General features: G+C 49.2%; 1 protein-coding gene across 1 annotated transcript in view; it reads right to left on the minus strand.

The window, feature by feature from the left end:
- The window catches only part of Fat2 (FAT atypical cadherin 2), a 62,738-nt gene extending 54,188 nt beyond the window's left edge, over nucleotides 1-8,550 (minus strand). The window contains exons 1-2 of the mRNA XM_059270591.1: nucleotides 5,292-8,550; nucleotides 361-675 (exon numbers count right to left, since the gene is read on the minus strand). Of these exons, the coding sequence (XP_059126574.1) occupies nucleotides 361-675; nucleotides 5,292-8,550 (3,574 nt within the window). The remainder of the gene's footprint in view (nucleotides 1-360; nucleotides 676-5,291) is intronic.
- Between the last annotated feature and the right edge of the window lie 15,076 nt (nucleotides 8,551-23,626).

Below are 23,626 nucleotides of genomic sequence, written 5' to 3' on the forward strand. Positions count from 1 at the left end.
GGGAAGAAGAGTCAGTCTGAGAGCATTCGAAGGCCTGAACTAATCTCAGCTTGACCTCTGGGTCACCTGCTGGACCCCAAGGCAAGAAAGATTTCAACAAGTTCTCATTTTCTTGTGGAGATAGGAACAGTTGAAAAGTGTATCAGCTTTAACACTTGTAAGAAAGCTATGCTTGCTCTGTTAAAGCATACGTTTTTCCAGAGTCTGCTCTCAGAATATGGATATAGCAGGTCTAGGGAGGGGCCTGAGAATTGGAATTTCCGACCTGTCTGCAGGTGATGCAGATGATGCCCCAGGAATACTCCAAGAACCACTTTGTAGATTTATATATCCCTGTCCCTCCAGCTTACCAGGCCTCACCTGTGAATGGATGAATGACGAAGTACCCCATGTGATTCCCGCTGGTGAGGTTAAAGGTCAGCTTCCCTTGAGAGCTGGAGTCTGGGTCCCAGGCCTCCAGCTGAAGCACGGAGGTACCCAAGGGGGCATCTTCCTGGACAGAGGGGTAGAACACCGGTCGAGACATGCAGGGTATGTTGTCATTGATGTCCATAACCTCAATGTAGACTTCAGTGATAGCAGAGAGGGGAACGGAGCCTCTGTCCACAGCCTGTACCGTCAACCAGTAGTAGGGCATGAATTCTCGGTCCAGAGGTGCCAGTGTCTCGAGCATTCCTGGGGACAGCAAGTGACCAAACCCAATATACTCAGATCTCAGAGAGGCTTTAGAAACCACCCTACCTGGGGCTGGGGAGAGGGCTCAGCGAGTGTCTGCTGTACAAGTATGAGGAGGACCTGAGTTCAGATCCCCAGCACCCACATAAAAGCTGGGTATAGTGGTGTGTAATCATCACCCCAGTGCTGGGGAGGAGGGATGGGAGAGACAGAGGAGTCTGTGGGGCTTGTTGTCTGCCAATCTAGCTGGATCAGTGAGCCTTCAGGTTCTGTATCCAACTGTCTCAAACAATTAAGTGGGGTGAGACCTCACATCAACCTCTGGCCTCTATGTGCCTGCTCACATGTCTATGGGCACATTCACACATGTATATGCAATGCACATATACATGAACATGTATTCAGATATACATACACACAGACACACACACAGACACAGACACACAGATACACAGAGACACACATAGACACACACACACACACACACACACACACACACACACACACACTGAATAAAAAGAAAAACACCCTACCCAACATCCACTGATCGGTACTGTAAAAAGGATGTTGACAGACAACCCAAGGAAAGAGAATAGGGCTGTCAGTATGAAGTGGGAGGTGCTGAGTTAAACACAAGGGCAATTGATGTCCATATGGTAGAACCTCTCAGCCTTTCTCTGCTAGAACAGGCAGGCCCTTGCTTCTGGCATGTAGACATATACAAGGCTTCCAGAAGACAGTGGAAGTTTACCAGCTGTCCCCAACACCTTCAACCCAAGTTCCAGCTAGTCACCTCACAGTCTGTAAGTGGGATGTCCTACAGTTGGTCTTTAACCTGATCCCAACAGTCCTTCAATCCTGGTGGATCCTCACATTAAAGGTTGGAGGTTTGAGGAATACATTTCTGCTCTCTGCTTCACCACTTCATGGTTTAAATGCTTAGTTTATTCACTCTACAAACTGCCTGTAAGGGCCAGCTCTGTTCTAGAACACGGGGATCTAACAGTGGGCACAAGAAGCCTGTACCTTAAGTTCTCACAGATCACTCTCACCTACACACTACTCTCAGGGTCTACACAAGGGGGCAGAGTCTGGACTCACAATCAGAGCAGAGCAGGCCGGAGGTAACAAGTGAGGAAACTGAGGCTCAGATAGGGAGCATAAATTTGGTCAAGATTATATAGTAAGTAAGAGGAAGAGCTGGGGCTGAGCATGATGTACACCTTTAATATCTCAATACTTGGGAGGCAGAAGTAGATAAATCTTTGTGAGACTGAGGCCAGCCTAGTCTACATAGAGAGTTCCAGGCCAGCCAGGGCTACACAGAAAATTCCTGGAGAGAGAAGGAGGAGAAGGTTGAGGGGAGGAGGAGAAGGAGGAGGAGAAAGAAAGATTGAGAGAGCTGGGTCTAGAGTCTACTAAATGGGATACTCTTCCCATCACACTACCCTGCCTTTCACTCTGGAAACAAACTACTGTTCCAGACCTTTAGATATATTACAAAACCATAGTAGTAAAACAATATGGTATTGGCACAAAAACAGACATGTAGACCAAAGAAACAACATCAAAGACTCAAACACAAATACATATAATGTCAGCTACATATTTGACAAAAATGCCAAAAATATAGGCTAGAGAAAAGAAACCATCTTCAGCAAAAGGTACTGGGAAAACTAGGGGGGGTCCATACGCAGAAGAATGAAATTACCCCCGTATCTATTACCTTGCATAAAAACTAACTCCAAAGACCGAAATTTGAAACCCAAAACACTGAAACTGCTAGAAGAAAACAGAAGCAGAATCTACAGGATACAGGTGTAGGAAGGACTTCCCGAATAGGACTCCATTTCCCAAGAATTTAGGCCAACAACTGACGAGTGGACTTCAAGAAACTCCGAAGCTTTTGCACAGCAAAAGAAACAATCAACTGGGTGAAGAGGAGGCCCACGGGATGGGAGAGAATCTTTGCAGCTATACATCCGACAGAGGATTAATATCCAGAATACGTAAACAACTCAAAACAAAACAAAACAAAACAAAACAAAAAAACAAAGTAAAAACCCCAAATGACCCATTCAAAAGATGGGCCCGGGATCTGAATAGAGAAGAGGAAAAGGAGGAGGAGAAGACCACGACTAAGAAATGTCTCAGAAAATAGTCATCATCCCTAGCAATTAAGGATGGAAATCAAAACAACTTTGAGTTTTCACCTTACACCAGCCAGAATGGCAAAGCTCAGTGGGACAACTGATGACAAACGTTAGAGGCATGTGGGGAAAGGGAACGCTCATTCACATTGGTAGGACTGCAAACTGGTGCAGCCACTATGGAAATCAGTACGGAGAATTCTCAAAAGGCTAAAATAAATCTACTCTCTGACTCAGATACATGACTCCTGGCATATTCCCAAAGGACACCACATCCCATCCCACAGATGCCTGCTCAGTCGTGTTTACTGCTGCTCTATTCACAATAGCTAGGAAATAGAAACAACCTAAATGTCATACAACTGAGGAGTGGATAATGAAAATGTGGTGCGTATACACTACGGAAAACTATTCAGCTTTAAAGAAAAACGAAATAATGAACTTTGCAAGTAGATGGATGGAACTAGAAAAGACCATATCGAGTGATGTAACAGAGACCCAGCAAGACAAATGTCACACATTCTCTCTTATTGGAGGCTCCTAGCTCCAAATCTTCAGATGTGATTACATAGCCTGTAGTAACCACAGAAACTGGGAAAGCGAAACCAGATCATTGCCAGGATACAGGGCTTGGGGAGCAATAGAGTGGGGAATAGTAGTGTATACATGAGCTGATCCAGGAAATGGGAAAGAGGGGCTTCTTGGGGATGGAGAAGGTGTAAATATAGAAGAAGGTGGGAGACAGGCAAAGGGGAATAGCAGGGTGCAAGTGATCTGGGGAAATGGAAAAGAGGGGCTTTTAGCAAGGGAGGAGGGAGATTAATTCAGAAGAAAGAGGGAAGTGGGCAAAATAACAAATAAGGATGTCTGAAAAATCCACAAGGAATCGCACTCTTAACTATTTACCAAAAAACAAACCAACAAAATACCCAAGCACCTAATACATGTAATTCTGTGTATAGATATTCATGTAGAGTTTTAATGAACCTTTGTCATCTGGGCTGACGGTGCTCCCTCTAAGAGCCAAAGATCATCTAAACAAAACCCCAACACCAGACACGAGAAACCCTCTTTTAAGCTGTTGGCCGGGGCTGTCCAAGAGACTCTCAAAACACACACTCTGTTGCTGTTGCCCTTGGTTACTTCCTGGAGGTGAAAGGTGAGTCCCTATTACTGAAGACACCATGGACTTCCGAAACAGGGCCCAGAGACCCCTGAGCTGGAACTGACCTGAAAGCCCGCTCCCTGAGGACTAGTTTTCATGGTACCAGAAGACACCATGCAAGCTTCCAAAGGAGGGAGGCAACCAAGTCCTAACCAGCTACGACGCCTCTGAACCACATCAGCAAACATCATGGCACAATAACCCTAGTAGTGGCAAGCATACCTTGGTGGTAGCCAGCAGCTCTCTAATTGGGCTTAAGACCTGCTCAACAAGAGGGAGACCATGCTTGGTACTGGAAACCAAGCTGACTACTCATTGCTCGTGAAGCCATGGACACTGGAGGAGAATCGACAACCACTAATTTACTAATCCAACATAATCCCCAACAACAAGCTATGCGTTTGTCCTTTCATCCCCAGAAATGTATAGCCTTCTTCCCTCAACAAGGAAGCTTCTCTCTGCAACAGAAAACCACACCCAATCAAAATGCAGAGTTGTGGAGCCCAATCCCACTGGATACATCTACAAAACACTCCTGTACCTAAAGCTCAGGGAACTTTGTAGGAGATTGGGTGGAAAGATGATAAGAGTCAGAGGTCATGGAATTTGCTCTGAGACTGAGTTTCCTAGAAGTAATCAGAAGCTATACCCAGAGTCTCACCAATGTGACCACCCAAATGTGAGCTGAACAAGGACACCAATGAACATACATGCCAAACTGCATGAAGAGAAGGCCATGAAGTCTCTACACACAGAACTATAGGCAACTAAGGAAGGCTGGGAATGGGAGAGGTGGCCTTCCCTAGGGAAGAGCAGACCAATTGGTTGTCCAGTGCCAAATAGTCAGCCCTGAAAACATACACACATACATATAGGTAGTATTATATGGAGTGAATAGGTTATATTTAGAAATATACATGTATGTACACATACATATATGAATGCAATAACAATTAGTAAAAAAAAGTCATGAGTTTGAAGAAAAGCAAAGAAGGGTATATGGGAAAGTTTGGAGGAAGGAAATGGAAGGGAGAAATATAATTAAATTATAGTCTCAAATATTTTTAAAAAAAGAAAAAATATAACTATCATGTATTACTTTCATGAATGGGATATGTATGTTTATTATATGTATATAATATGTATTTTACACATACACGTGCATATTCGTGTGAACCTATATAAAGAAATCTGCAGTGAAAATCCTCATAAAGACAAATTTAAAATACTTGTTGTTCCTGTGTCTCCCCTCAGCCCACTGTTTTCCACGCCCCAGCACCCCATGTACCTCACCCCAGTACCTGTGTCTTGGTTGATGCTGAAGGCTTCCAGGCCAGTGCCAGCCCGTAGGAAGTACTGGAGCTCTCCATCCAAACCACCGTCATCATCCTGGGCTGTGACTATCATCACCTGGGTCCCTGCAGGGCTGTTCTCCTGCACCTGGCCCTGGTATACAAAGGATGAAAAGCGAGGAGCATGGAGATTCTCATTTACATCCAGAACTAACACTTCGACATGGCAGAGGGTCCTGCGGGCTAGAGGCCTCCCGCTGTCACTGGCCCAAAGGCTCAGGTTGTAACCAGCCCGCCTCTCAAAGTCCAACTCTCTTTCCAGACTCAGAGCTCCAGTCATTGGCTCCACCCGGAAGGTTCCGTGGATATCATCTACCAGGATATATCTCACTTCACCTGCAGGGCCCAGGTCAGGGTCAGAGGCATCTAGGAATGTCAAAATTGTCCCAAGGGGCAGGTCCTCTGGCACCTTCAGGCTTCTGTGCTCTGTGATGCACTGGGGAGGGTTGTCATTGATATCCTCTAATGTGACTATCAAGTCGGTGACAGAGAAGAGCTGGTGGCCCTTCGTGGGCTGGTCCCTGGCCTCAACCTTGAGTATGTACCGAGGCTCGGATTCCCGGTCAAGGTGTCCTGTGACAACCAGCTCCCCAGTGAGTGGATGGAGAGAGAACTTCTCTGTGGGGGTTAGCAGGGTGTAGCGGACCCTCCCGTTGTCCTCAGAGTCGGCGTCTTTTGTCTTCAGCTCTGCAATCGTGGCTCCAACTTCTGTGTCCTCAGAAATGGTGAGCTGGTACCCACCCGGAGGAAACCTGGGTGGGTTATCATTCCAGTCCTTCACAGTCACTGTCAACAGCTTCCAGGAGGACTTCTGGGGGGTGCCCAGGTCATACACAGTCACATTGAGAACGTAGAAGCTGGTGGTCTCATAGTCCAAGGCTGCTGCCACCGTGAGGAGCCCTGTCTCCAGCTCAATGTCAAAGCAACCTTCCTCATTGCCATCTGCAATCACATAGACCAGACGACCATGAAAGCCAGCATCCGGGTCAGTGGCTGCCAGGCGGGCCAAGGGAGTGTTGATGGGAACCTGCTCCAGAATGTCAATGGACTGGGGGAAGTGGTCCTCGAACTGGGGAGCGTGGTGGTTGATCTGATAGTTGCTGAGGGAGGTGAATTCCTCTTCACCCGACTCTTGGCCCTGAAGCCCAGCAGACTGGAGGATGGTCTTTGTGATATGGGTCAGCACTCCTGTTTTATCGCACTGTACGGGGACCTCAGAGTGAGGGTCCTTCACCACAGTGACTTTCAGAGTTGTGGGGGAGGCATAGTTCTTGCCGTCAGAGGCTGTCATCTTCAGAGAATAGACGGTGGGTCGAACAGCAGTGAGATTCATGAAAGAGCGTTTGAGAGATATCACTCCCGAGAAATGGTTGAGATGGAAGTAGTCTTGTTCGTTGCCAGACACAATTTCATATCGTAGGTTCTGAAGTTCATCCATGTCTATGGCGGACACAGCCATTATCGACTTCCCGACTGGCGCATCTTGACGAAGAGACACAGTACAGTTGACTTCTTCAAACATAGGCTGGTTATCATTCAGATTCTTGAGCCTCAGAGAAACAGACACCTCCTTCTCCTGGCGAAAAGGGGACCCCCAGTCTGATGCCCGGACCCGGAAGGTATATATTCTTTTCATGAGTTCATAGTCCATGGGTTTGGTGGTGGAGATGACCCCCAGGTAGGGGTCAATAGAGAATGGGACAGCTTTGGGACCAACAATGGAATAGGTGACATGTCCATTGTCCCCATGGTCCTGGTCTACGGCTGTCACAGTCAAAACACTGGTACCAGGAGGGATGTTCTCATCCAACGTACCTTCATAGGAAGACCTGTTGAAGACTGGGGCGTGGTTGTTACAGTCCACAATGTCAATGATCACAGTGGTGGTGGCCGGACCCAGGGAGGTTTTTACATGGAGCTGGTACTGGCTTCGGTCATGGAAGTCCACAAGCTTCATGGTGGTGATCAGGCCTGTGCGAGCATTGAGCTTGAATACTGTGTTCCCAGAGGATGGCTTCAGAGCATATCTCAAAGCGGGGAGGGCAGTGGTGACCTTTACCAATGCCACACGACTTCCGGGAGGGGAGAATTCGCTGAGCTTCACTCTGTAAACAGCCTTCTCGAATCTGAGGCTGGTCAGCCTAGAGGGTGGGAAATGGAAAGCCCTAATGGGGGAGTGGGCAGGAGGTCTGCTCCTACTGTGGGCCTGGAAGCTGAGGTTGAAGCCATGAAGGTGTTCTGCCCAGTTAATGTCCCTGACTGCCACCAAGTTGAACTTGTTGTCTTGGGCATAGGACTTGAGAGCTTTGAAGTACTTTCCAGGATCACCACCAACCACCTCCAGGGACTCTACTTCAGCTCCGGAGCCATTTGTATCCACCGTGACCGTGGCATAGATGGCACCTTCATCACCATCTGGTGGAGTCATGACCACAGAGGTGATAGCTGGGGGCTTCCTGTGCACAGGCTCCACGTGAATTACCAATGCAGCCAAATTGCCAAACCCATTGCCCTCTGAGATTTTCCTCATGCGGTCCACAGCCAGCACCTGGAGCTCGTATTTCTTCCACCACGTGACGTTCAGCTTCCCGGCCACGGTGACCACCCCACTGGTGGGATGGATGGCAAACACCTCCGACCTGGCATTAAAGGCGTAATAGAACTCAGAGTTCTGGCCCAGATCGGCATCCGTGGCCGTCACTTTGCAGATGGGGCTCTTGAGGGGCATGTCCTCAGAGATGGTGACCCTGTAGGAAGGTGGGGAGAAGAGGGGCTTCAGGTCATTCTGGTCCAGGATGCGGACCACCACGTGGGTCATTGCTTCAAACGCCAGGCTCTTGTCCGAGGCTTGCACTATGAGCGTGTAGCTGTCTTGCACCTCCCTGTTGAGAAGCGCTGTGTTGCTGCTCTTGGTCCTTATTCTGAGAAAGCAGAAATTGCCCACCACGTACTCCTCAGTCTTGAACACTCCCGCCGCATCTCCAGAGATGATCCGGTACTTCACCACCCACTGGGGATCCACCAGGTACATGCCCATCTTCACTGGACTCTCCACATAGGTCTTGGGAGCAGAGTTTTCGTAGATGGTGGCATTGTACAGGGAATGTGTGAAGCGCCAAGCCAAGGGAGGAATTGTTTCTTCTAGGGGCTTCTCACAGGCCACGTGGTGGAGCAACAGAATGGTTAGACCCAGCAGGACAAGAGTCATGGTGAAAAGCTCCTGAGTAAAAAAAAAGGGAAAGGGCTCAAGTCCGGGAGGAGCCAGCTCCTATTCCTGTGGTTCTTTCTTTTTTAAAAGCATATATTAATTGTATTTAATAACTGGTTTGATTATGACATTTGCATACATAAATATAATGTATGTGATCATGTTTACCCTCTTTTATTCCTCCTCTCATTGCTCCAGATCCCCTTCCTCAATAGTGCAAGGGAGGATGCGGGATGAAAAGCGTAGTTACACCCGCTCCCCACCCATTGCTGTGGACAGAGCTGCCATCTGACTTACCCTGTGTCAGAACACAGACAGCTGGAAATATCCTCTCTGGGACTCCTGTGGACATATCCTAGTTCTGATCACTCATTGGCTCCTTTATTTTTTTTTCCCCAGACACCTCTGTGGATACCTTGTGAAGGTAAAATTGTTCCAACTCTTAGCCAGGGATCCAAGGTTAGCAGTTTCTCTTGGTGAGACCCCTCCACTGGTGCTGAGCCAGAGCCAAACCGTACTGCATCTATGCACACAGGACTACAGGAAAGCATTGCCGTCAGTATCTCAGACCTGGCACCAGGCTGCCTGGATCTCAACCCCAGCTCCCCATTTGCTAAGTGGCTAGGCCTCCAGCAAGTCTCTGACCTCTGTGAACCTTGATTCCTTATTCCAAAACACAGGGATAAAAAATAGTATCTAGATGGGGCTGGAGAAGATGGCTCAGTGGTTAAGAGTATGAACTGCTCCTCCGGAGGACCAGAGTTTGGCTCCCAGCACGCACATTAGGCAGTTCACGATTGCATCTAACTCCAGCTCCAGGGAATCTGACACCTTCTTCTGGCCTCTGCAGGCACCCTCACTCACTTGCACAAACCCACACACAGACACATGCATCCATACACACATAATTAAAAACAAAACATTTAATGTATATGCTAGTGTATTATTTAGGGTTGAAGATCCAGCTAAGGCAGATAGAATGCTTGCCGAACATGCATGAGTCCCAATTCTGGGGATGCTGCTTGCCCCCAGCTCACATGGCAAAGAGTCCCATTCTGAGGATGCTACCTGCCCCCAGCTCACATGGCAAAGAGTCCCGTTCTGGGAATGCTGCTTGCCCCAGCTCACGCGGTGGGTGGCCAGGTCCGAACTAGTTCAAGAAACTGGTTTTCCTTGAACTAACCTTCTGGCTCCTCTGTCCTCTCCGCTGGCTTGCTGTGTCCCTTAGAGCTAAGCCTGCGCTAAAGAACCAGGGGTAGAAGCCGACTTGGGAGCCCACTGAGAGGGCTGAAGCCGGCTCTGCCCCTGGGAACCCCATTCCCAGGAACACCCTGGCTGTGGGCCATGTGTGGAGCATTCCTGGGTAAGACGAGACAGACTCGTTTTTCTGGTTATCTCGCTCTTCAAAGGCACCGAATAGTTAAACTTCCAGGGCAAGGGAGAAAGGAGCAGGGCACCACCTCTTCTCAGAGTCCCCGTGAACAGGGCACAGAGTTCCCTGACAGCCTGCAGGAAATGTTTTGAGATGGGAGGCGGGAACAGAAAAGCCCACCTGCTCCGGGTTCTGGAAGCCTGGGGCAGAAGAGGGGCAGAATCTAGGCCACCCTTTGAGCTTCACCACCGTAGTCTGTCACTTAAGACCTTGTTGGGGTGCCTAGAGTCCAAGCACCTCAGCAAAAGGATACCGGACAAGGGCAGACACCCACACTTGGGGGTCCCCAAACCAGTGTTCAACCTCCTCACCGCCCATCCCCGTTCTTACCTTATTCTGCCCTGCAGCCCCAAGCAGAAGCCATACAGGACTACAACGCCCCCCCCCCCACAGCCCTGCAAGCAGGAGGCGACCCCAAATCACTCAGGCCCCAGCTCTCACAGGATGGCGTGATCCCTGAAGTTGAAATACCAGAAGGAAAGCGCCCTTACCCCAGCATCCGATCCTCAGCTCAGCGAGCCAGGTGCTTGCAGCCCGCCCTGGCTGCTCTGCTTGCCCCGCTGTGCAGGGCGCTTCCTGTTCCCCTGGGTCAGCACCAGCAATGGGCAGGTCCCAACAAGAGCAGGCTCAGCCCGCATAGGCGCCAACCCGACCCGTTAAGATGCTCTGTAGGGATGAGGTGGCCACGGGGTCTCCCTCGGGGATGAGAGGCAGAGAGATGCACGGTGGGGTGGTAGCTTGACGCATGTGCCCACATGCAAAGTCTAGGACCTACAGAGCCACAGTGGGCAGGCAGTCTGTGGAGGGAGGACTCTGTGCCTACAGGGCTGTTTCCTGGGACCTGGTCCCAACAGGTGAGCATGCTCACAGGGCGTAGAGGCACCCAGGCCTCCCTGTCTCACCCTCCGAGCCTCCCACACCCAGGAGCACTACATGAGACTTCTTGTAAAAATACACAGCAATTCATATCTTCATATCATTTACCAGTTAAATTTTTTTCTAACAGTTTCCCATAAATCTTAGATTGTGATCTAATCACCTTAGGATGGCGTAAAATGTCCTGGAACCACCTGGTGATGCCGTCACATCATTCTCTGAGCTGCTACTGTCCTGGAACTGCCTTTTCCCTCTGCAAACATCTTGAACCGGGAGCTGTCCCAAGACCCTTGGTTTTGTGGCTTCCTCTACTTAAGCCTCTCGCAAAGTGACCGCCGTTTGAAACACCCACCCAATACCACCTGTGTCACTTCAGGGTCTTTCTCGTCACCCTGTTTGTCCAATGACTCTCCTCACCCACCGGACACTGGGTTCCACAAAGCCAAGGGCTTTGTGCTCCTTATTCACGATGGGATCCTCGCTGTGTGCAGGGATCGGTCCTGGGTGCATGCCCAGCTCAATTGATATCAGCTGAAAACGGAAGGTTCTGTCTGGACCTAGGAAAAGTCAGGAGAGAAGAAAACGGAACTAATCTTTGGAGATGGTCCCCACCTTTCATAAGCGGGAAAGCTTGGGGCTGGAGAGAAGGCTCAGAGGTTAAGGGCACTTGCCAAAATTCCAGAGTACCAGGGTTTGGCTCCTAGCTCTCATAGCTGGTGGCTCACAACCACTTGTAACTCTGGCTATAGGTGATCCAACACCCTTTTCTGGCCTCCCCTGGCACCTGAACTCATGAGCATAAACCCACATACAGACACACATACATACACATAACTAAAAACAACATGGCTTTTTTTTTTTTTTTTTTTTTTTTGAGAAGGAGGAAAATAAAGTCCCAAAGTGCGGGTGACAGCCAGGGACTTTCCTCCATCTGGGCTATCAGAAAGTGATGCTGTGTTTTCTTAGGGCTCCAGTCCCGGCACTATCCCTCAGCCAACTGTGTTGCTTTGGGTCTTTTACCTAACCTCTGGGAACCTTGTTCTCCTTGTCTGGAAGATGGGCTGGTAAGAGCTTCTTACCCACTGGGTTTTATGAAAATGAAAAAAAAAAATTGTGAACATGAACGAGCTGACCACAGTATGGCACCTGCGTATGACCTGGTGAGAGTTTAGTTCTCAATGAAAAAAAGGCTGGGCTAAGGTGAGGTTAGGGCCCACTGGCATCTCTGGAGAGAGTCCAGCCAGTGCCCCCATTGGAACAGGAAGCAGGTCTGTGCTCGACTCTCAGCTTGCTGGCCCCACTCCATGCTCTTCTGGAAGACTGCTAGCAGGTACTTGTCCGGGGTGGGGCCTGACGCTCCCCAGCTGCCCAGGCCCAGACAGACAGGAAGAGAACACAGGCTGAGGGGCCCACTTTGGACTATCACATGGGGAACATCAAGTCATACACACCTGTTCATGAATAAAACCCTGTGAGGATCTATGTATGAATCCCAGCCCCACTTCGCAAAAGAGGATCAGCCGTGTGGCCTCAGGTAACGGCTTGCCTTCCCTCAGCCTCAGTTTTCCCAGTGTGTGAGAATGAAGTCAGAGACAGCACAGATGTGAGACCTGGTTTTCAGTGCCAGCACGCTCAGTGACAGGCTCATCCTGTTAACAATGGGTCTGTGGATAAGGAAGACTTTCAGGTACTGTGTCCTGCCCTGCCCTAACTGATTCTGAATCTGCGTCTGCAGCATAATGCCACAGGGTTATTTGTTTGCTTGCTTGTTTTATTTTTCAAATTTTCAATCTCTCTATTACATTGATTGATTGATTGATTGAGAGACTAGAGGAGGGGAGGGAGGGAAGGGAATAGAGGAGGCTACAGCACATATGCAGACATTAGAAGCCAACTTCCAGGAGCCTTTCTAGTTCCTGGGGAACAAAGTCAGGTTATCAAGCGTGGCAGCAAGAGTCTTTATGTGCTGAGCCATCTCACCAGCCCTGGCTTGTTTTTATAAGACAGGGTCCTGTGTAGCTCAAGCTAGCCTCAAACTTACTTTGTAGCCAAGGGTGGCTTTGAACTTTTGATCCTCCTGCCTCTACCTCCCAATTTCTGGGATCATGGGACTGCGCCATCACACCTGGTTTAGGCAGTGTTGGGAATGGAACCTAGGGCTTGTGCATGCTAGGCCAACACTCTACCAGCTGAGCCACACTCTCAGCCCTGCTAGGATAGAATTTTAAGAAGTCGTGATTCTGGTCATCCTGTGGTTCAGCTCCCAGGCCCTCAGAACACTGCTTCTGGTATTCAAAAACTTGGTGGCACTAAACTTGTCACCACTGATGCAGAGTGTCCCAGAAAATGGAGTGATCCCTGTCCCTGGGGAAAGCAAGCAGTCTGAGCCACACTTGTGGAGGATGTTCTATACCAGGGAGCTATGGAATTGCAAAGTCCCTCTGGCTCATCCAGGCATGGCTCTTTGAACTATACACACAGACGCAGCTCCATCCAGCGTTAAAAGCGTCTCCCAGAGTCTTGAGAGATGTCCCCGGCCATGGACCCACCTGTACACCCACCAACACGGCACAATACTTAGGTCAGAGCCCTGAGAGGGTCCCCAGCAGCTTGGAGTCTGAGGTCACCCATTCACTGTGTGGTCTCAGTCACATACATAAGCTCCACCCCACAGACGTCTCTGTCAATGGCGTGTCTATTAGGGGCAGTGAGGTGGGGGTGGCTCAGTGGTTCCAGAGCTGTCTCTTACTTTGAAAGCCAAACTAATAGAATAGGGCTGGACTTGTGATATGCAAACAGACTGAAGATGACTGCGTTGTTAGAAACAGGGCTGGTGCCTGTGCCCTACCCCCCAGGCCTTGCTCATCACCCGATAGGGAGCTCAGGGCTGAGCAGCATGCTGGAGGACCCCTAAGAGTCCTTTCCACTCCAGCAAGCTGGCTCTGCTCGCACAACATCCTGGGTCCTGTCAGAAGAGGTCTGGGGACATCTGGTCAGGTGTGCTGTGATCTTCACGCCTGTCACAGCATGTGCAGCAGGCCCGTGTGCGGTGTGCCACTTTAAACCTCAGGAGTTTGGGGCTCTGACTAATGTCTTTTCTATGAGGAGATCGATGAATCAAAGCCAGACCAAACCTCAACTGAAGGAACACCAGGAAATGCTTCTGTCTTTCCCAGAAACACCCCAGCATGGAGCAGAGGGACATCTGTCCTCCGGCCAACACCTCCCTTTTTTTAAACTTTAATCTTTAAGTTTTCATACGTGTATACAGTCTCTGTTGAGCGTGTGGCCCTCACCTCCACACCTCCCACCTTCCCTTTTCATACCCTTCTCATTTGTTCCCTTTGACTTCTCGACAATTTCATTCCTACTTTTATTTTATACAAACATACATGGTTGTATATGACTACATTAAAATCTAAGAGCCACAAATGAGAGAAAACCCTAATTTCTAACATGATTATCCCCAGTTTCATCTATTTCCCTACAAATGACATAACTTTGTTCTTGTTTAAGGCTGAAAATCAAACATTTGCACGCACACATTTTCCTTGTCTGTTCTCTGTTGATGGATGCCTGGGTTGGTTCATCTCAGTCCTTGTGAATATTGCTGCAGTGATCATGGTGTGAAAGTGTCTGTGACATGTTGACTCAGTCCTCTGGGTAAATCCCAGGAGGGGTAAAAAGGTCATGTGAAAAAGAAAACTGGATATCCACATGCAGAAGGGTGATACCACGTTCCTCGCCATCTCTCTGCGTGAAAATTGTCTCCAAATAGATCAAAGACCTTAGCCTAAGACCCGAAACTCTGAAACCACTATGGAGGAGGGAGGGAAAAATGTGTTGTGACCTAGACAAAAGCAGAGACTTCTTGAGTAGCCCTCCAATGGCCAATAGCTCCCTTTTCTCAGCACATGTGTCCCAAAGCTCCTAAGGAAACACAGTTCACTGGGTAAAGCCATTCGTCACCAAGCCTGACAACCTAAGTTCGATCCTTGGGACCCACACAATAGAGGGAGAAAACTAATCCCCATAAATTGACCTCTGACTTCCACATACCTGCAGTGGTGAGCATGAACACACACACACACACACACACACACACACACACACACAAATACAAAAAAAAGAATAAATGTTAAGAACTGAAGGAGGGAGAGAAGGGAAATAGGAAGACACTTGCCTTTTACTCCAGTTCTCAGGGAAGGGAAATAAGCTAGTGTGGCTGCCCAGGACACCCTTCCCCAGTTGCAACAGGGCCTGACCCCTGAACAGACTCCCCACTTCTGGAACCTGGTGTATCTATGTACTGAAGCTGCAGGAGTACTGGCTGATAGCTCGGGTGCTGTTTGAACTTGAAGGGCCTTTCAAGAAAGGATGGGTCCCTGGCTTCACTCCTCAGCACCATCGAGACTCTCTTCCCTCTCCCCAAACCCAGGGCCACGGCAGCGAACTCGGGCCTGCCACATTCTCACCCCTCCCCCTGTCTCTTTGGCTTTGGACATTCCGTGATAGGGATGATCCTAGCAGCATTCAAGAGGGAATCCTGAATGTATTCTGTTTGCTATAGCGGGGGTGGGGACGATGAGCTGGGAGTGTGCCTTCAAAACAGACTGGAAACTCTAAGTTCTGCAGAGTTGTTGGCTGGGAAGGCTAATTTCTTTCATCCTCCTTCCCTCCCTCCCTCCCTCCCTCCTTCCCTTCCTTCCTTCTTCCCTCCCTCCTTCCCTTCCTTCCTTCCTTCCTTCCTTCCTTCCTTCCTTCCTTCCTTCTTTTCCTTGGTAGTAGAGAGCCATCAAATGTTTTTGAGAAGAAGCAGGACTACATTTTGGGAAACCCAATCTACCATCAGATCAAGACTCTCCTTCCTCTGCGTGTGGGGCAGGAGCTCCTGCTTTGTCACCTGAGCCAAAGGGAATTCTCATCCACAAACCCCAGAGGAACATTCCACCCATCTGTCAGTTTGCAGGCAACCACTCCTGAGTGTTCTCATAAAACTCAAAGGCCTTTGGTGCACGTGTGCAGCAGACAGACAGTGGCTGGAACCACACAGGTGGGTCACATGACCTGGAGAAAGCCACCGGACCTGTCGTGGGCCTTACTTTACTTGTGAGCTGGTGATGATAAGAGCTATTCTGACCCACTTCCCAGGGCTGTGGGAGGACAGATAAAATGACAAGATGATGTGCAGAGGGAAGGGGCAGGTGGCACCCTCTAGGACCAGCAATGTATGGAGATTGCAGCATGCCCAGAGGCTGTCTCAGGATAAGATCCACCCACCCCTCTGAGAATGGAAGGAAGAACCACCCGAAAGGAAGCTGCCAGAGTGGGTAGCATGCTTGCCCAGCTTGTAAGGAGCCCTAGGTTCCATCCTCAGAACCACAAATGAGCTTCTTCAGAGTTTGAAGAAGAAAAAAAAAATCAACTTTGAGGTTGAAGACAGGTTTTTGTTTTGTTTGGGGGGTTTATTTATTTAGAGACAGGGTCTCATGTATTCCAGGCTGGATTTAAATTTACTATATAGCTGAGTATAACAACCTTCAGCTTCTGATCCTCCTGCTTCCCTCTCCTGAGTGCTAGGAGTACACACGCGCGCGCGCGCGCGCGCACACACACACACACACACACACACACACACACCTGGTTATATGATGATGGAGACTGAACCTAGGGCTTCAGAAACCCTAGGCAAGCACTCTGCCATCTGAGCCACATTCCCAGCCCCCAAAACTGTTTTCATAGACAATGAAATACCCATCCTTATACCAATGTTACGCTAAAATATGACAGTTTATAATTGTATATTTATTTTAAATATTTTTCACAGAAAAGGCCCCCAGAGGCTTTATACCCGGGGTCCTCAAGAGTCAGAAAGCAAAAGGGGGCATATAAAGGATGCTAAGTGCTCCCAGGCGTGTGAGTTTGGGAGAAGAAAAAGGATAAATGGGAGGTGGTGCAAATGTGGGATTTTGTGTGGGGTTTGCTTTGCCAGATTCCTTGACTGGTTCATTCAGTGCTCATAAAGAACCTTCTACCTGGAGTTATAGAACAAAGGATGAGAGAAACTGATCTTCTGCCGTGGGGGACTACATCCTTGTGGGGGCAAATGCATTCTTGTAGAAAGGGTACAGGGAGATGATATTCACTGTGTCGTTCTGTGAAAGTGAGATACAGAGAAACCATGTGGGGTGGGGGAAGAAGTCTTTTCCTGGTAAGGGAACTTGGAAGGACAAATGACCTGGGTGTGGGATGCTGTCAGAGTGAGGAAGATAGCCACGTGACTATCTTAAGGAAGAGAGTTCCTGGACAAAGACACAGGTCACACAAGGCCCTGAGGCAGGAGTAAGGGGGCCTGTGGGGCACTGGAGGGAGCAAGGAATGAGGATGTCTATGTAAGCAGAGAGGTGGCCCAAAGCCTTTGAATCCAGAAACTTTGAGAGAGAAGGATGGCACTGTGGGATCTGAGTGGTGGTTACACAGGGAGGAGAAAGCAGGGATGGGGCAGTGGGCCAGAGCCTTGGCACTGTGCACGGACTCGGGAGATGGCAAAGTGCTTGCTATGCCATCACGAGAACTTGAGCTCAGTCCTGAACTCAAAAGCTAGGCATGGGGGAGCACACCAGGAATCCCAGCCCTGGGAGGCAGAGGCAGGGGGATGAACCTCTGAGACTCACTGGCCGGCCAGCCTGGTCTAATCAGTGAGCTCCAGGCCAATGAGAGACCCTGTCTCTAATAAGGTAGAAGGTGTCCTGAGGCATGACACCTGAGATCACCCTGTGACTTCCATATGAACATACGTGCAAACATGCAGTACACACACACACACACACACACACACACACACACACACACACACACTGATTAAAATAAACAACCTTCAAAGGTACCCCATGAAGCTAACTGGTAGAATCCAGTCCCATTTTTGGCCTGTGACAGATCATCCTGTTGTTTTGTGGTTTTTATAATCCACCATTTTGTTGTTTTATGGTGAGTTATTCACACAGCTCTAGGAAACTTTCCCCCAAACCTCGACTCCAGCTGCTCTTTCCAAAACCGGAAGACGTGGCCTTGGGCTCTTGAGTGGCTCCAGTTGGCTGAAACTAAGTGGTGAATGCTTCTGGGGGCCACTTACAGACGCCCCTCCTGAAAGCCAGTTTGCATGTGGAAGAGAAGCAAATTGTGTTCCCTTCAACCTGAGCAGAGGGAAGAGCCAGGCTACAGCCGCACCACTTGAATATGCCCAATCTCATCTGATAATGGAAGTTAATCAGGGCCAGACCGGAATGGGAGAAAGCCAAGCCCAGGAGGGCCACCTGCTTTCCTGCAGCAGCTAGACACCCTTCAACCCAGGAGCCCAAATGAGATTACTGCCTCTTGGGGAAGAGCATCTGTGTGTGAGCTAAACCTCTCTGAGCCAGGGAGACGCCTGGACTAGCTGGTCTGCAGAGAGGGGAAAGGACCCCGGAGAGCCACCCACCCCACACACTGGCCACCAACCCCGTGCCCTTCCAGGTTCCTCTGGTCATCCCTGCCCCTTCAGGTCCCTGTGGAACTCTTCTGAGAGTTATTTTTGAGGTCATGCCTTGCAGAGGCCTGCCTAGGATGTGCTAACCAAGGCCCTATAAACAGCGCCCCTCCTCTGGGGTCTGAGTTTGGACTCAAAGACATCTGCAACTTCAACTGTGCAGCGTCTGACCAAGAAACGACCAGAGGGCCCAGGACACACTGAGGTCTGTTTCATAATTCCCCCGAAATGTCGAGATAGACCAGCTCTGTAGGAGCGGGAGAGCTTTTCTTTTGGGGGGGGTGTCTCATTATGGAACCACAACTGGCCTGGAACTCACTACACAGACCAGGCTGGCCTCGAACTCCCAGAGATCTGCTTGCCTCTACCTCCCAGTGCGGGGATGAACCACTGCTTTCACTGAGAGCTTTGTTAGAAAGAGCACAGAGGCCAGGTGTGATGGCACACACGAAGTTCAGCTAGGAGGACTAAGTTCAGGGGATCTAGTGCACCGCACAGTGGCACCCCGGCACTTGAGAGGTGAAGGCAGGGGTGTCAGGAGTTCAAGGTCAGCCTTGGCTACATGGAACTCAAAGCGAACCTGAGCTACATCAGACCCTGTCTCAAAACAAAACAGAGAGAGGAGAGGAAGAAAAGAAGGAAGAAAAAGAGGGAGGGAGGGAGGGAGGAAGGAAGAGGGGGAGGAAGGGAGAGAGGGAGGGAGGGAGAGAAAAAAGTGAGAGAACACAGTAAAATGCAGAGGCCAGCCAGCCCCACCACCGAACAGGCCGCCATGTATCCTCTGTTTCTCGCCTCTTTGATTCAGCAGAACCCTCTGCAAAAGTGTTGAGTCTCCAGACACACAGACCTCAGCTTCCGACCTGGGTGGCCTTGGATAACTTAATCGGTAGGCCTGTCTTTCTTCATCTGTTAGGATAGCTGTCATCAAAAAGACTGAAGACGACAAGCGTTGGTGAGGGCGTGGAGGAAGAGAAGCCCGGTGCGTGTTGCCGGTGATGTAAACAACCGTGATGGAAAACAGCAGGGAGGTTCCTCAAAAAAAACTACAAATAGAACTACCATATGGCCTAGCAATCCCACCTCTGGGCGGGCATCCAAAGGAAATGAAATCAGTCTGCCCACCCACGTTCACCGCAGCACGTTCGCGATGCCCAATGGAAACAACCCACATGTCCATCTTCTGATGAGTGCATAAAGACAATGTAGTCTGTATACACGATGGAATACTACTCAGACTTTAAAAAGCGGGCGGGGCGGGGCGGGGTGGGGATGGCGGGGAGAGGGGCTGGCAAGCTGGCTCACCAGATAAAGGTGATTGACACCAAGCCTGAAAATTTGTGTTCTATCCCCAGGACCTATGTGGTGGAAGGAGAGAACTGACTCCACGAAGTTGTCACCTGACTACCACATGCTTCCTGTGGCATGCACGGATACACAAAATAAGTAAATCAATATGAAATTAACATTAAAAAATAAATAGATAAGATAAAATTTTATGGAACTGTATTGTTGAGATTTCATGGGTGTAGCCTCCCTGTGATGTCTAGAAGATTCTGTCCCCCTGCAAGTGTGACCTGGATAATGACAACACCATTTGAGGTACCAACATGGATACAGGAAATTTCACAAGGCCCCTCCCATAGATGAAGAGCTACAGGTAATGAGAAGGAAAAATTAGTTTTCTCTAGGTTATCTTTTCTGACAGGTTATCCAATCCCAGTGGTCAGCCTTAAAAGTACATACAGGCAACACTAGATGGACTCAGTAGGGTGTGTGTGTGTGTGTGTGTATGTGTATGTGTGTGTATGTGTGTGTGTGTGTGTGTGTGTGTAATTAAAAAAGAGATCATGAATCTGAGAGGGAGTTAGAGGGGGCACAGAAGCAGTCGGAGAAGGAGAGGGAGGGTGGAAATGATATCAATAAAGTACTCACACAGAATTCTCAAAAAAATCAAATTAAAAAAAATAAAATTTTGCCAGGTGTTGGCACATGCCTTTAATCCCAGTACTCAGGAGGCAGAGGCAAGCAGATCCCTGTGAGTTTGAAGCCAGCCTGATCTATAGAATGAGTTCCAGGACAGCCAAAAGTACACAGAGAAACCCTGTCTTGAAAAACAAACACATTTTTTAAGAAAGAAGGAAGCCCCATCCTTCCTAGGGAGGCAGACAAAGCTGAAGGACACAGGCCTAGGTGAAATAAAGTGGACATGGGAGGCCAATGGTGCACTCTCTCTCTCACTGGAAAACTCTAGAAAGGTCGAACTAACAGACTGCCAGAGTGGAATGGCTGTTCCAGAAAGCCCTGAGTGTGGGAGGCAAGAAATGTTGGTCAAAAGACACCAGCTGGGAGTGAGTTCTGGAGATCCACTGTGCAATGGGTGACTCTTAATAAACTAGAGCTGTTCGTGGAGATGCACACCTGTAGTCCCAACTATTAAGGAAGCTGAGGCAGGAGGATCACAAGTTCCAGGGCTGCCTGGAGTACAGAGAGTTCAAGGTCAACCTGGGCAACTTAGGGAGATGTTGTCTCAAAATAAAAAAGTAAAATGTGAATGGTCGAGATACAGCCCGAACTGACCTACTCTGGTGATGGGATGGCCAAACACCCTAATTGTCGTGCTAGAAATCTCATCCAACTACTGAGGGATCTGGATGCAGAGATCCATGGCTAGGCCCCGGGTGGATTTCTGGGAGTCCAATTAACGAGAAAGAGGAGGGTTTATATGAGCGAGAATTGTTGAGACCAAGGTTGGATAAAGCACAGGGACAAATAGCCAAATGAATGGAAACACATAAACTATGAACCAATGGCTGAGGGGTCACCAACTGGATCAGGCCCTCTGAATGGGTGAGACAGTTGATTGGCTTGATCTGTTTGGGAGGCATCCAGGCAGTGGGACCGGGTCCTGTGCTCATTGCATGAGTTGGCTGTTTGAAACCTGGGGCCTATGCAGGATCGCTTGGCTCGGCCTGGGAGGAGGGGACTGGACCTACCTGGACTGAGTCTACCAGGTTGATCTCAGTCCGCGGGGGAGGCTTTGCCCTGGAGGAGGTGGGAATGGGGGGTGGGCTGGGGTGAAGGTGAGGGGCGTGGGAGGGGGGAGAACAAGGGAATCCGTGGCTGATATGTAGAACTGAATTGTATTGCAAAATAAAAATAAAAAAAAAAATAAAAAAAAAGTAAAAGGTGAGCTGAAGTGTAGCTCAGTGGTAGAGTGCCCCAACACACACAAATTATATATGTGAAAATTACTAGGAATATATTTCACATGTTCTCACTACAAAAACATGTCATATGTTGAACAGCTTCATTTAGTTTTACTGATTTTTTTAAAATAGGATTTAGGAAGTGTTTTGGTGCCAGAGTGCTTGCCTGGCATGCACAAAGTCTCATATTTGATTCCACAGGCACGGAATTATTTTGTTTTAAATAGAAAACACTGTGTGTGTGTGTGTGTGTGTGTGTGTGTGTGTTAGAAAATAGACACAGGCTGGAGAGATGGTTAGGCAGGTGAAATGCTTGCCTTGCAAATGTGAGGAGCTGAGTTTGGATCCCCAACACCTACATAAATGTCAGGCAGATGTGACAGTCCCCCCTCCCCCTGTAATCCAGTGCTTGGAAGGTTGATAAGGGATCCTTGGAGCATGATGGCTAGTTAACCTCCCTGGATTAGCAAACTCTGGGTTCAAGTGAGAGACTGTCTCAATATATAAGGTGGGGGAGACAGCATCTACTTCTGGCCTCCATGTGCACACACACAGATGGGCATGTGTATTCACACACATGGGAGTACTCAATGCATACACTCACAAACGACTCACATTGAACATTGTGCACATGAGTGACACTTAAATCGCTGTCTGGATACTGTCTTTTTTAGTTGTAAACTGCTGAGAAGACTATGCTAAAGAGATCGGAGGGAGAGCGGACCTCTTTGCCTTCTTCAGCATCTCTGATTCCCAGGCTCTGCCACCCCAAGCCTCAGTTTTCCCACTTACGTCCCTGGGGGTTGGGGACCTGACGGGTTTAGCATGAAAAGCATTTGGCAAGATGCCAGGCTGCTGAAGTAGCTGACAGGGTAAAGTCAGTACTATCACAGTACAAGCTCAAAAATCTGTGGAATTCAGAATTCTCTGCACATCACTGGCCATCAATGTGCCCAGGAGCCCTTTGGGGGAGCAGTCTTAGACACATTCGCTCACATGCGTGCACGCACACGTACACACACCTGCAGGCCTGTGACACTCCTCTTTTTGCCGTGAATCGTTTCAAAGGTGAAGATGCAGCCTGAGAGATAGGAACTCTTCTGGGGTTTCAGAGGGAACAGAAAATCAAGGGTATGAAACGAGGGGGTGCTAGACCCGGACTGGGGTCTCATCTCCTCGATGAGCATGCACACAGCCCTGAATTCCATCCTCAGAAAGAAAAAAGGAAAGAGGGGGAGGGAAGAAGAGGACAGGAATGGAAGGAGAGGGGCGGAATGGGAGGGAGGGAAGGAGGGAGGGAGAGGGGAGGAGAGAAGGAGGGAGGGAGGGGGGAGGGAGGGAGAGAAGGGGAGGCAAAAGGGGAAGGGAAGGGAAGGGAAGGAGGAGGGAGGGAAAAGGAAGGAGAAGAAGAAAATGGGGAGAGAGAGGAAGGAAGGGCAGGGGAGGGGAGGAGCTATTATTCTGGCAATGTGGATAGCTTCCAGTGATGGCCCTCCTGACCCTGTGTGTTCTCTGTAGATGTACAGGGTGCCCTCTCTGGTCCATTTCCATCATCTGTAAATGAGCTGACACAGTACAGTCCCACTCTGCATCCAGAACAGAATGCGCTGCCTGCTCTGGGGCCACTGACTCCCCTACCCCCACCCAGACACAGGGAGTGCATTGCTGTGTCTTGTCTTTGCTCCTTGCCCACAAGCCCCTTGGTGGTGTGGCCACTCCTTGCCAGGTTCTCATTCCAACTCTAGCATAAGAAAAAGTGCCAGGTAGGGCCAGGGAAGTATACTGTGGTGGTCACGTATAGACTGGAGTCCTGCTTTGGCCCATGGCTAGTGGGTGACCTTCAGCCAATGAGAGGACCTGACTGAGCCTCAGTCTTTTTATACATCAACCAGGAAATAAGCATCTGGCTGTTAGGAGACCAAAGCAGGATGGAATGTGGACATCACAATGCTATGTCTGGGACATTTGTGAGGTTATTGTTTTGACCCCAGTGACATGGCTGTCATCAGAGGGATTGAATGATCCTTGAGCAGAGTC

The sequence above is a fragment of the Peromyscus eremicus genome, chromosome 8a (genome assembly GCF_949786415.1).
Source record: "Peromyscus eremicus chromosome 8a, PerEre_H2_v1, whole genome shotgun sequence".
Lineage (NCBI taxonomy): Eukaryota > Metazoa > Chordata > Mammalia > Rodentia > Cricetidae > Peromyscus > Peromyscus eremicus.